Source organism: Galleria mellonella, unplaced genomic scaffold (assembly GCF_026898425.1).
Source record: "Galleria mellonella isolate WM207_F2 unplaced genomic scaffold, CSIRO_AGI_GalMel_v1 utg63, whole genome shotgun sequence".
Lineage (NCBI taxonomy): Eukaryota > Metazoa > Arthropoda > Insecta > Lepidoptera > Pyralidae > Galleria > Galleria mellonella.
This window is the reverse complement of record NW_026442130.1, coordinates 14,582,201-14,598,628: the sequence shown is the minus strand read 5'-3', so window position 1 is coordinate 14,598,628 and position 16,428 is coordinate 14,582,201. Positions and strand designations below refer to the sequence as shown.

The 16,428-nt window shown below is 37.7% G+C and overlaps 1 protein-coding gene across 1 annotated transcript; it reads left to right on the top strand.

The window, feature by feature from the left end:
• The first annotated feature begins 779 nt into the window (after positions 1–779).
• Positions 780–14,195, top strand: LOC113515769 (general transcription factor IIH subunit 4). The gene is made up of 11 exons (XM_052899753.1): positions 780–1,094; positions 1,701–1,805; positions 2,634–2,765; positions 3,950–4,135; positions 5,698–5,770; positions 6,416–6,523; positions 7,628–7,711; positions 9,037–9,242; positions 11,077–11,191; positions 12,703–12,843; positions 13,915–14,195. Exons 1-11 carry the CDS (start codon positions 943–945, stop codon positions 14,053–14,055), a joined length of 1,443 nt encoding a protein of 480 aa, XP_052755713.1. The 5' UTR covers positions 780–942; the 3' UTR covers positions 14,056–14,195.
• The last annotated feature ends 2,233 nt before the right edge of the window (positions 14,196–16,428 follow it).

Sequence of the window (16,428 nt, the reverse complement as noted above, 5' to 3'; positions counted from 1 at the left end):
GATGACAAATATATACGAATGGGGCTGTAGTGTAAAGATGCCATCTATTCTTATTGTTTACCTGACGATACACAAAGTGGTATCCCCAAAAATAAGATGTAATATCAAGAAAATTGCAAGACCGTGCAATTTTTAGTTGTTTTCTCTTATAAGGAATCACCACCCAGACTAATTACTTACGACTAAGGGATACCACTTAAGAAACGAAAAATATTACTATCTAACGCACACATCCCAATAGCACTATCATATATAGGCCTTTGCATAAGTATTAATTCATGTAGGTCTCACATGAATTAATACATATAAGAGTCAAGACGTGTGTTAAGAAAATTAAATTATCAATTTTTATTATGGACTCCGTAAATTATCATATATCAATAATACTTAGACAAGGAGTTTTTTGTTAAATGAAAAAACACAAAAGATGGAATAGCTCTGTTTTTATCCTAAAAGCGATTAAATTTATTATAGAGGGAAAAGGGATTGTTAGTAATTGGGTGTACGTCACATAATTTCCTCTAAAAACAATCGTAGTTATTTTTTGTGGAATTTGTTATAATGAGCTAACTGACATGTTTTCATCTTCACCTATCATCTGTTCACTGGTGCCTCGACAGCGTATACCAATAGCGTATACCATTCCATTTTCACCCATTAAAAATAACTACTTATTATATAATTTAGTATTTCTATACTCGTTTACGAATACCATTATTTGTTGACATAATTTTCTTTTCAATTTTATTAGTGACGTACAAAGTCATGTTAGGCTAATGTCACTGTTGTCAGTCAGTTGTTGTTTTAAATACCTACTTTTTACTTGTATATATTTAATTATTGTGTTGATTTGATTATTTGTGGAATTGTTATAGTTTCATGCGCTCTATTTAGCAATATATATTTATTCATTAATGCTAATAATATAGCAATTATCACACAATGTCAGAGTCATCCAAATCAAAAAGTTCTTTGAATTTGAACCCTTCCCCAACTTTACAGTGCAAAGACCTTCATGAATATTTAAAAAGTAGATCTCCACAGTTTTTGGAGACATTATATAATTATCCAACGATATGTCTAGCTGTTTACCGGTATGTAAACATAATTTTCAAACTACACTCTTTGGGATGTAACATCTATTCAGTTTTAGAGGTTATATTTTTGTTGTAATAAAATCATTTAGTATATTTATAAAGTAATAGGTTGTTGTAAAATAAAGCAAATAAAAAAATATTTCATTAGAAATGGCAAACAATGTACCTATTTTTGTAATTTTATATAAAAGTAATGATCTGGGCTGGCTTTGCATGGGTAAATAAATTTTTCTATAATAATATATACACTGTTATTTGCTGATAATATAGCTTTCTATAGGTGAAAGAATTTTTAAAATCAATTAAGTAGTTTTTGAGTTCAACTATTACAGACGAAAAATACATAGTAAAAAAAATTATATTTAAAAAAAAAATGAGTGTTTACATTTACCAAGAAACTGCTAAACAGTTTGCCAATTTTTGTAAATTTAACTATGTAATTTTAGTTGTTAAATATAATAAATAATCATATAATCTTTCCTCTTTAAAATATTAGTGTAGATCAACAATATTTACAATTAGTATATTATTGAATTTGTATTGTACTAAATGAATTATTGTATTGAAATTTAAATATAAACTAAATATAAATACTATTCACAGAGAATTGCCAGAGCTAGCTCGACACTTTGTAATTAGGTTGCTCTTTGTTGAGCAGCCAGTACCACAAGCTGTTGTTACTTCTTGGGTCTCCCAGACATATGCAAAGTAAGTATTACATTACAATATTACAAATAAAACTAACTTAGTGTTTCGCCTGCTACTTTATTGACGTGATTAGGGTATAGTGATTGACAAAATACAATACTAAGGGTGCCCACTGACCATAAAAAATTACCTATTTTCTATTTCATCCCAAATACTCTGTTGACTAAGAAAAGTAGCTTTCTCCATTCCAAACAGTATGTCTATTGGTTGAGCTGTTAAAAGACAACAACTAATCTCACTGTTATCTTTATAATCTTAGTATGAATGTATTCAAATGTAAGGGGTATGAAACCTTTAAGTCTTAAGAGAGATTTTGCTTCACTCTGCGTGTTCTACCGCCTGTACAATGGATTGTGCTCAGAGGAATTGTTCAATATGATGCCCACAGCCACTTTTTACCATCGTACGGCTCGCCATTGACAGGGAGTTCATCCTCATGACCTACAACCTCAATAGTCGCGTACTGCGCGGTTTCAGAGATGTTTCCTCCCATGAACATTCGGGTTGTGGAATGAGCTCCCTGCCGATGTTTTCCCAAGAGACTACAGCATGGGGTACTTCAAAAGGGGGGTAAAGAGTTTTCTTCAGAGTCAGCAACACACGCGTAATACCTCTGGTATTGCAGGTGTTCATAGGCTACGGTAACCACTTACCATCAGGTGGGCCGTATGCTTGTTTGCCACCTTAGTGGTATAAAAAAACAGAGTTGTCTAGTTTGTCTAATTAGTCTACTTGTCTACCTTTTCTACAGGTCCATTTAGTTTTAGACCAAATAGCACTGTGTAGTATAAACACAAGAACTCATTTATATTATCTACAATCCCACAGAGAACAGAGCAAAGCCTGTGAAGCACTCTCAGAGCTGTCAGTATGGCAGGAGGCACCGATCCCTGGAGGCATGCCTGGCTGGATGCTTGCACAGTCCTTCAAGAAGAATCTCAAAGTTGCTCTGTTAGGAGGGTAAGGAGTTTTCAGTTGCTTTATGTTAATCACTTGTTGTATTTGTTAATTTTACATGTCTGTATTTATATTTTTGAAGTTTCAAGTGTACTGTGATGACAAACAAGCATACATATATGTATGTTTGATAGTAAATAGTTATCATAATCTATGGATACCTGCAACATCAATGGTGTTGTGCACAATCCATAATAAGGTGGGGTAGTAATGCGGACTGCTAGTTGCATTGCTACCGGGTATATTGCTAGCAGATAGATCTCCATGTAGTCCCCCCTGAAAACCGACTTGCTGAATTCCAAGTGTAATCATCATGGTGGGCTAACTGAACCTTTCACTGTCACCTATTGTCCCTCACTGGTGCCCCGCTAGTGTATATCATTAGTGCAGCCGAGGTAACAATTCCACTATTATCCAATAAAAAAAATATTCTTAAGAAATCTCATTACATCCTCTTTTAAGAACCCTATGCTGTAGTCTCTAGTAATAACCCCAGCAGTTCATTCCGCAAAATCAGTGTTCACAGAAGGAAACATCCCTAAAACTGCAATGTGTGTGACCATTTCATCATAAATATTAACATCATAAAATAATCCAATGGATTATATCACATAGTTTCATACATATGCTCCATGATATCTTCACAAATTTTTTAGTTAATTTTTTGCTTAGGTACCTCTATTCCGCTCATGTTTCAACTATGAAGTAGTTGTGTTTGCATAACTGTATACTTAGTCCTCAGGAATGTTATGTCCATGGTACTGCTCATGTCTATAGGTAACGGTTACCACATTCCATCAGGTCGGCCGTCAGCTTATGTGACATTCTAAAATGCATAAAAAAAAACTGTGTTTTATTTTCTGTGTAATAAAACTTTATAAAAATTATAATTATAATATTTTTTATTTTGGACTTTTTAGGTCCATTGATTTAGGTACACACACACATCGCTCACGCACGCACGCACGCACGCACGCACGCGTACACATACACTCATATACAGTATATTAAATATTATACAAATAATCACTGCTGTATAATTCCGTTGGAAATTGTGCAGTAGTGATTAACATACATAAGTATACAAAATTATACTCATTGATAAAATATTTATATAATTATTTTAACATTAATAACTCTGTTAAAGTCTATAAATAAATAAATTATATTTATTTTCATTGCTCTAGCGGCCGACCATGGAGCATGTCGTCGTCCCTGGAACCAGATGGGAAAGCGCGTGACATTGCATTCCTCGATGCGTACGCGCTCGAGAGGTGGGAATGCGTGCTGCACTACATGGTAGGCAGTGCACAGACTGAGGGGATCAGTGCTGATGCTGTGAGGATACTGCTTCACGCTGGCTTAATGACCAGGTACGTAGTGGTCGTATTTCTTGTTGAGGAAACAAATGAGGTAATACCATCACCTAATAAGAAGATAACATAGTTCATGAATACTCAATACGATCTATAGTATTCTGTATAGTTAAATTTACTGCTACTATCCTTATTTGTACATCCCTGTTAGTATGTAGTATGGTAGGCTTAGAAACGCTCGAGGTAAAGCGAAAGAGCGATTTGATAGTGCACTACCAGAGGGAGACTTTGTACAAAAGTCGATTGCTTAACTACCTCTGTCCCATTCCTGTTTCTACCGTGAAGTAGTTGTGTTTGCATGGCTGTGTTTCGGTTTGAAGGGTGGGATATGGCGTGAATTTACAGGGTACAGAGGAATAAAATCTGAGTCCTCAGGAATGGCAACGCATGGGGGGTATCATGGGCGTAACAGTATACTCTGTTGTGTCCATGGTACTGCTCATGTCTATAGGCGACGGTTACCACTTTCCATCAGGTGGACCGTCAGCTTGTTTGCCATTCTAAGTTGTATAAAAAAAAAAACTATTATCGGTTGCTCAACGGCAGAATAGACAATCCTGCAACTCTCAGCCATTGTTCTTTGTACGCACCCCAACGCTGCATGCGATTGCGTGCTTGTCGATTACTATCGGCACCGCCGGTTCGTACCTGTACTGCTCAGTTCGCTCCCTCTTATCGAGCTATTTCTCTGCTCAATTCTCTGATTGCTCAGCAGCCAGATATTGATATACTTAATGACAAATAAGATATATTTTTTAAATGTTGTTTAAATTTTTTAAGTTTGTAAAGTAAACCTATAGCTCACTAGACATTTTGGGATACTAGAAGTATGGTATATAAAGTAATTATAATAGTAAAATAAATAAATAAAATATATAATATACATATTGTGTGAGAAAATAAATGGACTGTATGTACGATAAGTTTTTTAAAAGATTTGAGAAGGCGAAAACCGACAAGTTGTTTTAAAAGTACTACTAAACTACCTACATTCAAACTTAGTTCAAATGACTTACCTTTTGATTAGCCAAAAATTCCTTTTACAACATACTCAGATCACTCAGTTCCCTAAAGCATGCTAAAGTTAGCTGAGATTACCTCGTAAATGTTATAAGAACTTTATTACAGCACATATCAAATCTACAAACTCCCTGTAACGTTGTCATACATACATACATACATATCTGTCACGCCTGTCTCCCATTAGGGTAGGCAGAAACAATGGAACGCCAAATGCTTCGATTCAAACAAACCTCTTTCGCTTCTTCCACATTCATCAATCGTTTCATACACGCTCGCCGGTTACGGGTACTTTTAATTTGGCCCTCCTTCAGCACGTCGCCTATTTGGTCGACATACGTCCGTCTAGGGCGGCCACTACCGACATCTCCATTCATTCTTGCTCGATAAATCTCTTTCGTAATTCTTCTTTCATCCATCCTCTCCAAATGACCAAACCAACGCAACATTCCTTTTTTATATTAGATCAATAGTTGTTAAAGTCATCATGATCTGATCGTAACATAATGACTACAATGTCATAACCCAAACATTTACAGAGATGCAGATGATGGATCTGCGGTAATCACACGCGCTGGATTCCAGTTTCTTCTGCTCAGTACAGCAAAACAGGTATTGTATTATATTTCTTTCTTCCTTTTTATTCATATTGTTAAGAAAGCAAACAAGTAGACGGTCCACCTAATGGAAAGCGTAGCCGCTTTCCACCTGCCCCTAAATACCTGCAACATGAAAGGATATTCTAGTCTCTTAAATGTTTTACAGACACGTTTATTGAAAAGAAAAGTAAGGGAAAAACTGGGAAGCTCATTCCATAACTCAGATGTATGAGATATGTATGGATAAACATTTATGACATGTTATAACTAGACACAAGGGCGGTATGGTCCCGGTACAGAATAGGCCACCCCTTCCTTTCGCGTGGGTGTCGTAAGAGGCGAGTAAAGGAGGCCGAGGATTGGGCAGCGGTGTCCCTCTTAAAACATCTCCAAAGCCTAACTGCGGTTGCCTATCTGCCTGTCAAGCGTGGCAATTATTGGCAAAACTCTGAAAGGAGAGGCTTATGGTCAGCAGTGGACAGTTAAAGGCTGACAATGATGATAAAATAAACATTTTGCTGTGATTTCCAATTTAAATTTTGTAGTTTGGTTTAGAGAATAACGCCTCAGAATCAGCTCCAATATCTCTCGCTATTGAATGAATGACTTAATTCCAGATCTTAACTGTATCTACTATACTATTGTTTTCTTTCCTCAGGTGTGGCTCTTCCTACAGCACTACTTACATACGGCTGAGAAAAGAAGTTTGAGCGCTGCCGAATGTCTCGCTTTCTTGTATCAGCTCAGTTTTAGTACTTTAGGCAAGGTAATTTTTTTTTCTTTTTCTTTTGAAGCCACATTTTCATATATTTAAATTTTTACTAAAAAAATAAACAAAAATTCTGTAGTGTAAAATATTTAATTTATTGTAATAGATAGACATACAAAAGTTGACTATATGTTAATAAGAATAAGAACCATTTTTATTCTAAACAAACTTAATTATGAGCATTTTATAATAGTCATTTTTTTTATAATTCTACCCAAATATTTCAGATTTGATGAGACATATTCTCATTGCCAACTTGCCTATCAAGTGTGGCAGTTACTGGCCTCCTTCCCTCCTCCCCCTCTCTCCTCCTCTCCCTCTCTCCTCCTCCCCCTCTCTCCTCCCCATCTCTCCTTATCCCCCTTTCTCCTTCCCCATCCTCCTCTTCTCCTCCTCCTCCTCTCTCCTCCTCCTCCTCTCTCCTCCTCCCTCTCTCTTTTCTTCTCCCTCTCCTCCTCCCTCTCTCTTTTCTTCTCCCTCTCCTCCTCCCTTCTATCCTTCTTCCCTCTCTCCCCCTCTCTTCTCCTTCTCCTCTCTTCTCCCATCTTTCCTTCTCCCCCTCTCTCCTCCTCTCTCCTCCTCCTCTCTTATCCTCCTCCTCGCTCCTCCGTCCTCTTTCCTACCCCTATCTCGTCATCCTCTCTCCCCCTCTCTCTTCCCCCCTCTCTCCTCCCCCCTCTCACCTCCCCCCTCTCACCTCTTCCCCTCTCTCCACCTCCCCCTCTCTCCTCTCCCCCTCTCTTTTCCTCCCCTCTCTTCTCCTACCCTCTCTCATCCTCCCCCTCTCTCATCCTCCCTCTCTCTCCTCCTCCCCTCTCTCCTCCTCCCTATCTCTCCTCCTCCCCCTCTCTCCTCCACCTTGTGGGGTACCTCCCTTTAAGGTAGACCTATATTCATCAGTATTCTTATTACTATTTGATACATTAAACATCGTAAATTTTAGTCACATTGTTATTGCGGTATATGTCATAACAATTTCTTAACGTCCCACCGCTGGGCTCGAGTCTCTCCTTTGAAAAGAATATTAACTACTATTCTCACACTGGACAGTTTTTTTTTTATTTTTTATAATGGCAATTAATTAAAATACGTTTGTTACAGGATTATAGCACAGAAGGTATGAGCAATAATATGTTAGTGTTCCTGCAGCATTTAAGAGAGTTTGGACTGGTATACCAAAGGAAGGTGAGTGTTACAATGGTATCATATTATGATAAATACTTGATTTGGAAACAAGCAACAAGTATTTACTTTAGAATGGCAAACAAGCTAACAGCCCACCTGATGGATAGTGGTAACCGTCGCCTATAGACATGAGCAGTACCATGGACATAACAGAGTATACTATTTCGCCCATGATACCCCCCATGCGTTGCCATTCCTGAGGACTCGGGAGTTATTCTTCTGAACGCTGTAAATTCACTGCCATATCCCATCCTTTAAACCGAAACACAGCCATGCAAACATAACTGCTTCATGGTTGAAACACGAATGGAACAGAGTTGCCCAAGCAAACAACTTTTGTACAAAGTCTCCCTCTGGCTTTGACTAGCTCTAACCAAAAAGTAAAAGAAGTAACAACAGATTTGCTTCAATCAATATTCATAATGCTAATTAAATGACTGATAAGCAACGAAACTGATTTTAAGATGCCATTTGTCTAAATTTATCTCTTAACCTGTTTTTATTTAAAAATAAGTAAAATAAAACATCGTCATCATATTGTTTTCTTACCTTGGTCATTTCTTGTAATTGTTTGCATCTATCTGTCACTCCTCACTGATGCCCCGCTAATGTATACCATTAGCGTAGGTGGGATAATCATTCCATTATCATCAATTAAAAAAAAAGCCCGTTCTATGCCTGTACCACACGGCAAATCATGACATTATTACCCATTAAAGTCTCCTAACTACTTAAGGAGTAAATTCCAGTATCTTTTTGAAACTCACGAACGTAACCTTCGTTCCAATAATACTCTCCAATTATCTTTCCCCTCTCACCGTACTGGTTACGCTTCAAACTCTTTTCTCCTACATTCTTCACGACTCTGGAATGCGCTTCCTGATGCCATTAAGAGACTACCGACTAAACCGTTTTTTAAAAAAAAAAAAAAAGTTTACGCTCACTTTTTTGCTTTATCCGAGCTTTATAAGTGTAAGTGCTTTATATTATTCTCAATTTCGTGCATAATATAGTATATATCATATATGTATATGATATATGTATATTTGTTATTCATATATATTTATTCGTTTATATATGTAATTTTAGTATGTATGTATATTAATAATTAGTAGTACCGCATTCGAGTATTCTGACACTTGCCTATGGTTGACTGGGAGAGAATGCTTTTAGCATTAAGTCCACCATGTACACATATTTGTACTAAAGAATAAATAAAAAAAAAAAAACAATAAAGAAAAATTTCAAACCTTCTCTGAATTTTGAACAATCCTATGTTAAAATCTCATAAGAAAACTGTTTCGTAAATAATGACATGGTTGCAGCGCAAAGCGGGCCGCTTCTACCCGACGCGGCTAGCGCTGAACATCGCGCGGGTGCGGGGCTCCGCCCCCTGTGCCGGGCTCGTGCCGCAGCCGCCGCAGCAGCAGCAGGGCTACATCGTCGTGGAGACCAACTACCGTGTGTACGCGTACACGCAGACCAACCTGCAGGTCGCGCTGCTCGGACTCTTCACCGAGCTCATATATAGGTCAGTACAGAGTTATAAAATTAAATAAATTGGGTTAAAATAAACGACACCTATTGAATTTAGTGCAAAAAAATTATTTATCTAGATCTGTGTTTCCCAACGTTTTTTGTGCCATACCCCACTTGAACATTTCTAAAATTTTTATGCCCCCATACATAATTTTTATAAGCATATTCAGAAACTTGGATTGGGAGTATTATGGAATAAATATCAACGGAATTAATTTAACACATCTAAGGTTTGCTGACGACTTGGTGTTGTTTGCAGACAGTCCCAAGATTTTACAAAAAATGCTCCAAGAACTTACTACGGAAAGTAAAAAAGTGGGACTGAGTATAAACATCACCAAGACAAAAGCAATGACAAACAGCAAAAAAATTAAACTTGTAGTGAACGATCAAGAGCTTGAATATGTAGAAGAGTATACATATCTGGGTCAAATTATCTCACCTAAACAACAAATGCTTAAAGAGATACAGAAAAGAATAAATAACAGTTGGTCTCGTTATTGGTCACTAAAAGAAATAATGAAAAATAAGTCAATACCAGTATCTGACAAGAAAAAAGTTTATAACAGTTGCATCCTGCCAGTGCTGACATACGGCTGTCAAACATGGGCTTTAACAAAACAAACTATACAGAAATTAAAAGTAAGTCAGGAAGGTATGGAAAGAAGTATACTTGGCATCAGATTAAAGGACAAACAGCGACTCACTGATATTCGAAAACGAACTGGCATTACAGATGTGACTCTTAAAATAAAAAAGCTCAAATGGCGATGGACTGGGCATATCATGAGGTCATCAAAAAATAAATGGACCCAAGATTTAATTGAGTGGTATCCACGTGATAGAAAAAGAAACCGAGGTAGGCCAATAAGAAGATGGGAGGATGATTTGCCCAAAGGCTGGAGACAAGCTGCAAAGAATCGTTACCAATGGAGAAATATGGAGGAGGCCTATGTTCTAGAACAACCTGAAAAATAAGATGTTGCTGATGTCAACATTATTTATACATATTTACAATTTAAAAAAAAAAAAAAATCTGTAATTCAGGAATAAAGGCTATTTTTATTTTATTTATTTTATACATAATTTTTACCGACAATGTTTACTTGACAACTCTAATCGCCCAGTCATAATGGGGTCTAACTACTCCATTGCTAACAATACACCCTGTCAGGTCGACCTCCTCGTGGTTTCCCTGGAAATTATCATGTTTAATTCTAAGTGATTTTTTTACGATGGGCTAACTAACTTGCCTTTTTCACCCTTACCTATTATTCCTCACTGATACCCCGCCAGCGTATACCGTAAGCGCGGGCGGAGTTATCGTTTTATTATCATCCATTTAAAAAAAAAAATACTTACAGCACAAACTTTGCTTAGTCTTTTTTATGGATGATAATGGAATGGTAACCCCGCCTGCGCTAACAGTATACGCTGGCGGGGCACCAGTGAGGAGTGATACGTGAGAATGAAAAGGAAGGTTAATTAACCCAACATGATAAATATACTTGGAATTCAGCACGATGGTTTCCAGGGGGACCATGGGAAGGTCGATGTGTTTTTTTTATGGGAGAAAATGGAATGGTAACCCCGCCTGCGTTAACGGGATACGCTGACGGAGCACCAGTGAAGGGTGACTGATGAGAATAAAAACAGGCCAGTTAGCCCATCATGATGAATTCATAAGGACCATGATAGTTCCCAGGAGGTACCGCGAGCAGGTCGACCTGGTTGGGTATATTGCTAGCAATAGAAGTGGTAATCCGCATCACTAACAATCCCCCCCCCCCCCAACTGTGCTGAGTGGAAGTCGTTACGGTGCGCAGGTTCCCGAACCTGGTGGTGGGCGTGCTGACGCGCGAGTCGGTCCGGGCGGCGCTGCGCGGCGGCATCACCGCGCAACAGATCCTGCACTACCTGAACCAGCACTCGCACCCGCAGGTCTCCGCACACCATATATACATACAGCTTTACCAGAGGGAGACTTTGTACAAAAGTCGATTGCTTGGGTACCTCTGTTCCATTCGTGTTTCAACCGTGAAGCAGTTGTGTTTGCATGGCTGTGTTTCGGTTTGAAGGGTGGGATATGGCGTCAATTTACAGGGTACAGAGGAATAACATCTGAGTCCTCAGGAATGGCAACGCATGGGGGCTATCATGGGCGAAACAGTATACTCTGTTATGTCCATGGTACTGCTCATGTCTATGGGCGACGGTTACCATTTTCCATTAAGTGGGCCGTCAGCTCGTTTGCCATTCTAAGTTGTATAAAAAAAAGCTTCGAACCTCAAAAGCGGCTCAACTTTCTATCAACTAATAGTCAAATTAGCTAACTCATTTTTTTTATCAGTGTTCTATATAATTACGCATAAAATGTATCTTGACGTTTTATTTAATAAAGAAAATGAGTGTTTACGCTGAAATTAAAACAGATGCAGAAATTATAAGATAGATTATATATATATATATATATATATATATATATTTAATGGATCAAAAATCTGAATTAAAAATTATTATTATTATAATCATTTATCACGTAAAATTGTATGAAAAAGTTGAGCCGTTATTCTCGAAGCATTTGTATGGAGACATCCTGTCTATATAATCTAAGATATGCACCCTTTGTATATATAGTTAGTGTAAGCCTACCTATACATAAGTATATTACAGTGAAACTACAGGGACACACAAGATATCCATTTTTTTTATACAACTTAGAATGGCAAACGAGCTGACGGCCCACCTGATAGAAAGTGGTAACCGTCGTCTATGGACTTGAGCAGTAACATGGACAGCAGATTATACTGTTTCGCCCATGATACCCCCCCCCCCCATGCGGTTCCATTCCTGAGGACTCAGGTGTTATTTCTCTGTACCGTGTAAATTCACGCCATATCCCACCCATCAAACCGAAACACACCCATGCAACTGCTTCACGGTTGAAACACAAATGGGACAGTGGTGCCCAAGCAAACGACTTTTGTACAAAATCTCCCTCTGGTAATAACAACTATTTTATATTACCTATGACTTTATGTTAACACCAGAAAAATCAAGCTCTAAATTTAAGGACACATTTTAAGCAAGCACATCATCCTGTTTGCCATTTTAATTTACAATTAAATTGATATATTCAATCATCATCATCATCTCAGCCTAATGACTGTCCACTGCTGATTGCGACGCTTGGCAGGTGGATTGGCAACCGCAGTCAGGCTTTAATAATGTTTTAAGAGGGACGCTGCTGCCCATCCCTCGCCCTCCCTTAGTCGGCTTTTATAACACCCACAGAATAGGAAGGGGTGGCCTATTCTATGCCGGGACCACACGGCCACGGCCATATATATTATATACAAAAATGAAGTGTATAAAACAGAAAGGTCATTGGCACTCCTTATTTTTACACCAACCCCACGAGGAACAGAGCGTGAAGATATATGTCTGCGTAGATGCTGAACTCGGAGACGGGCGGTATCCGAGCGACATCCGTGCTGCCACCTACCGTCGTGGACCAGATACGGCTGTGGGAGACGGAGCGTAACCGGTTCACGTACACAGAGGGAGTTGTGTACAACCATTTCCTGTCACAAGTGAGTCATATTTAAGCAATTTTTAAAGTCATGAGATATAAGTTAGAGTATTTTATCTTTGTAATATCCAAAAAAAAACCTTTAAATCTTTTTGCCACAAGCTTTTCATTATATTATTTTAATTAACCCTTTGCACTCGAGCGGCGCTGCTGCGGAGCCCAAGTGTTTTAAAACCCTAAATCGAACTACGCTGCTACGACGCTATCGTCTTTTGTAACTGGATCTCCTTATTTACAATATGCGATAAGATAGTTTTCTCGGAAGTACTTTCTTGGACTAGGCTCTGATTACATTGTAGCCAAATCTTAGCTCAATTTAGTTAGTATCAGCGTGGCATTCGCTTGAAACAGTCTTGGCAGTATATATAGTATCTGAAAAGTATTTGAACCCTAAAAATATGGAGGAAGATCAGATCAGCTGGCAAACCTGACAAACCTAGGATGCATCTTGGATAGTGTTTCACAAAATATCACATCAAAACTAATTACAGAGTGTAATATTTATTAAAATTTTATAATACTTATTAAAATTTCTTGTCTTCGACATATAAATGAATAAACTAGTGAAATTTTATTATTCATATACGTTTGTTTGCTTATAAATGTTTTTCAATTACTTGTAATGTGTTCGCCGAATTGGGCTGAAATCGTCTCGAGTTGCTGGTTCACGCAAGCGAAAAAGGCCTCGAGTGTATAGGGATAATTGTATTGATGACATTATTTATTTAACCTTTATATATGACAAAGTTACAAAAACTTGATTATTTAGTGAAATAAATAAAAATGTAATACTATACGGTAAAGTTCACTCTCATCTCACTCTCGCTTCATTCCTACTTCTCTCTCACTTCATTCTCATTTAACTCTCACCTCACTCTAATCTCACTCGCCTCCCTTTCACCACACTCTTATCTCATCTCATCTCACGCTCACCTCCCTCTCATCTCCCTCTCACCTCCCTCTCTCTCGACTCCCTCTCATCTCACTCACACCTCTAAAATGTGACTTTAAAGTCGTGTGCTAGTGTATCACAGTGCAAGCACGTATTGAACAAATTCTACGCATGTGGCAGGCGGACTTCGCGGTGCTGCGCGACTACGCCAAGTCGCAGGGCGTGCTCACGTGGCACAGCGAGCGCGGCCGCACCATGGTGGTCACGCGCGCCGGCCACGACGACGTCAAGCGCTACTGGAAGAAGCACTCCAAGAGCTAGCCGCCGCGACACCCTCTTGTACCACTGAAAGCGTGAAAGAGCAAATCTCGATTATTCCACACTGTTCCATACATCCTCGCAAACTTTCAAGTTTATCACGGTAGTAGGATATGTTCTTCCGCCTTTTTCCCCATGGAATAGGCAGAAACTGCCACTTGATTTTTTTTTCCGTTTTATGCAACATAAAATGGCAAACAAGCTGACGGTCCACCTGATGGAAAGTGGTAGCCGTCGCCTATAGACACGAGCAGTACCATGGGCATAACAGAGTATATTGTTTCGCCCATGATACCTCCCATATGTTGCCTGTACCCTGTAAATTCACTGCCATATTCCAACCTTTACACCGAAACACAGCCATGCAAACAACTGCTTCATAGTACAAACACGAACGGGCAGCACACCTGCAATGCTGTTGATGTTGTGGGTGACCATGGGCGGCGGTAGTCACTTACCATCAGGTGTTGTAAAAAAAAAATGCCCAAGCAACCGACTTTTGTACAAAGTCTCCCTCTGGTGATTGATTTAACTTGATTGTCTCCTAACATATCTAACGACTACTATTTTTTTTAAATAAAGACATGGCAACATTGTTTATGAATTGTGTCAAACAGAAAAACAGGTTATATAGAATTATTAATTTCTCTATTGTATACTCTGAAGTCAGCCAAATGTTGATACTTTTGTATTTATCGTAATATTATCTGTAAATATATTGATTATTTAATTTTATTTGCCTTTTATTTAACCTTAACAATATTTTTAACCGACTTCAAAAAACAAGCAGATCCTTAATCTTTATTAGATAATTATGTATTCAATTCAGTTATGTTTTTTATATCTGTCAACTTCATAACTATTTTATGATCTAGTTTACTTCAGAACTTCGTCGTTTATAAAATGATTTTAAAAATAGTATTTTTTTTTATTTAATAAAATACACTTTTATATTAGTTTCATAGAAATTTCATCAAAATTCTTTTAGTAGTTTAGTTTTCAAATCAACATAAGTTTTTTTTTTTCACAATTGAATTTTCTTTTGGAGCCTAAATTACTAGATTTGTTAATGAAGACGAAATTGCACTCGTCTAAGCTAATTATATAATATACAGTAGTGGGGCAAAGGTGTATGCTAAAGTCATGCCAGGCCCTCTAGATAAGTGACAAGTGAATTCATCGATGGAATCGACATCGCTAGCGAGTCCTTGAGATAGAATGAGATAACGACGTCGTATGTCTCATTCCAACTTGATAAGAATTCGCTATAAAGTTCTTTACTCTAACTACTGCTACTTTAAGAATTCATTCCATATTGGTTTCCTGCCAGGAAATGTCAGGAAAAAAATAAATTTTATATACAATATTGTAAATAAAATTTATTTAACAAGTTGGTACCATAGATCAAGCATAAGTACTAAGCATACACAGGACATAATATGTATACTAGCATACTTAACCACAGACAATAATAATGAAGCAGTCAAAGTATGAGTAAGGAGTAAGATATTTCTCTTTTGCTCACTCCTATACTAAAATGAATGTTGCTATCTTCTCTTGTCACGTGTAACAATATGTACCCCATCCACATGTGACGCACACCAGCTTACCATATTTGGGGGGAAAGGATTATAAGTAATGCAGGCTACCAGCCCCATTGCTAGCAATATATCCTGTCAGGTCGACTTTCATGCGGTTCCCACAGGAAACCATCGAACTCCAAGTATATTTATCACGATGGGCTAACTGGCATGCCTTTTCATCCTCACCTATCATCCCTCTCTGGTGCCATGCCAGCGTATACCGTTATCACAGGCGAGGTCACCACTCCATTATCATCCATTAAAAAAGCCAGCTCACCATATTGATAAGCTGTATGCTGCACGCTCTAATTACATTAAAAATTGAAATATTTAATACATTCATAACTAAAAGTATAGTAAAAAGGAAATGTAAACTTTAAAGTGTATCTATTTGTGTGACCGCTTATAGAAATATACCAGATTGAACCGATATTTAAAATGTACCTATATGTAACATCTTTTTTATGAATTACTTATAGAAATATTGAAAAAAATATGCGTTGCTGGAGTATATATTTGTAACTAATCTTTACGTAATTCCATGAAACAACATACTATATTATATAGAAACTTTGAAATAATGTATAAAATCATCGTTTCTCTGATCTATAATAAGTACAGGATAGCCATGCTCAACTTGGCTATTCCGACTACTAATTATTCGACTGAGCAAATCATTCGAATTTCTAAAGATTTTAAATCATTCTACTATTAATTTCATTCAAAAGCAGGGGTTGATGTATGAGTAGACACGAACATAGGCGAGTCGAACCGATGGTTGAAATGTCTTTTA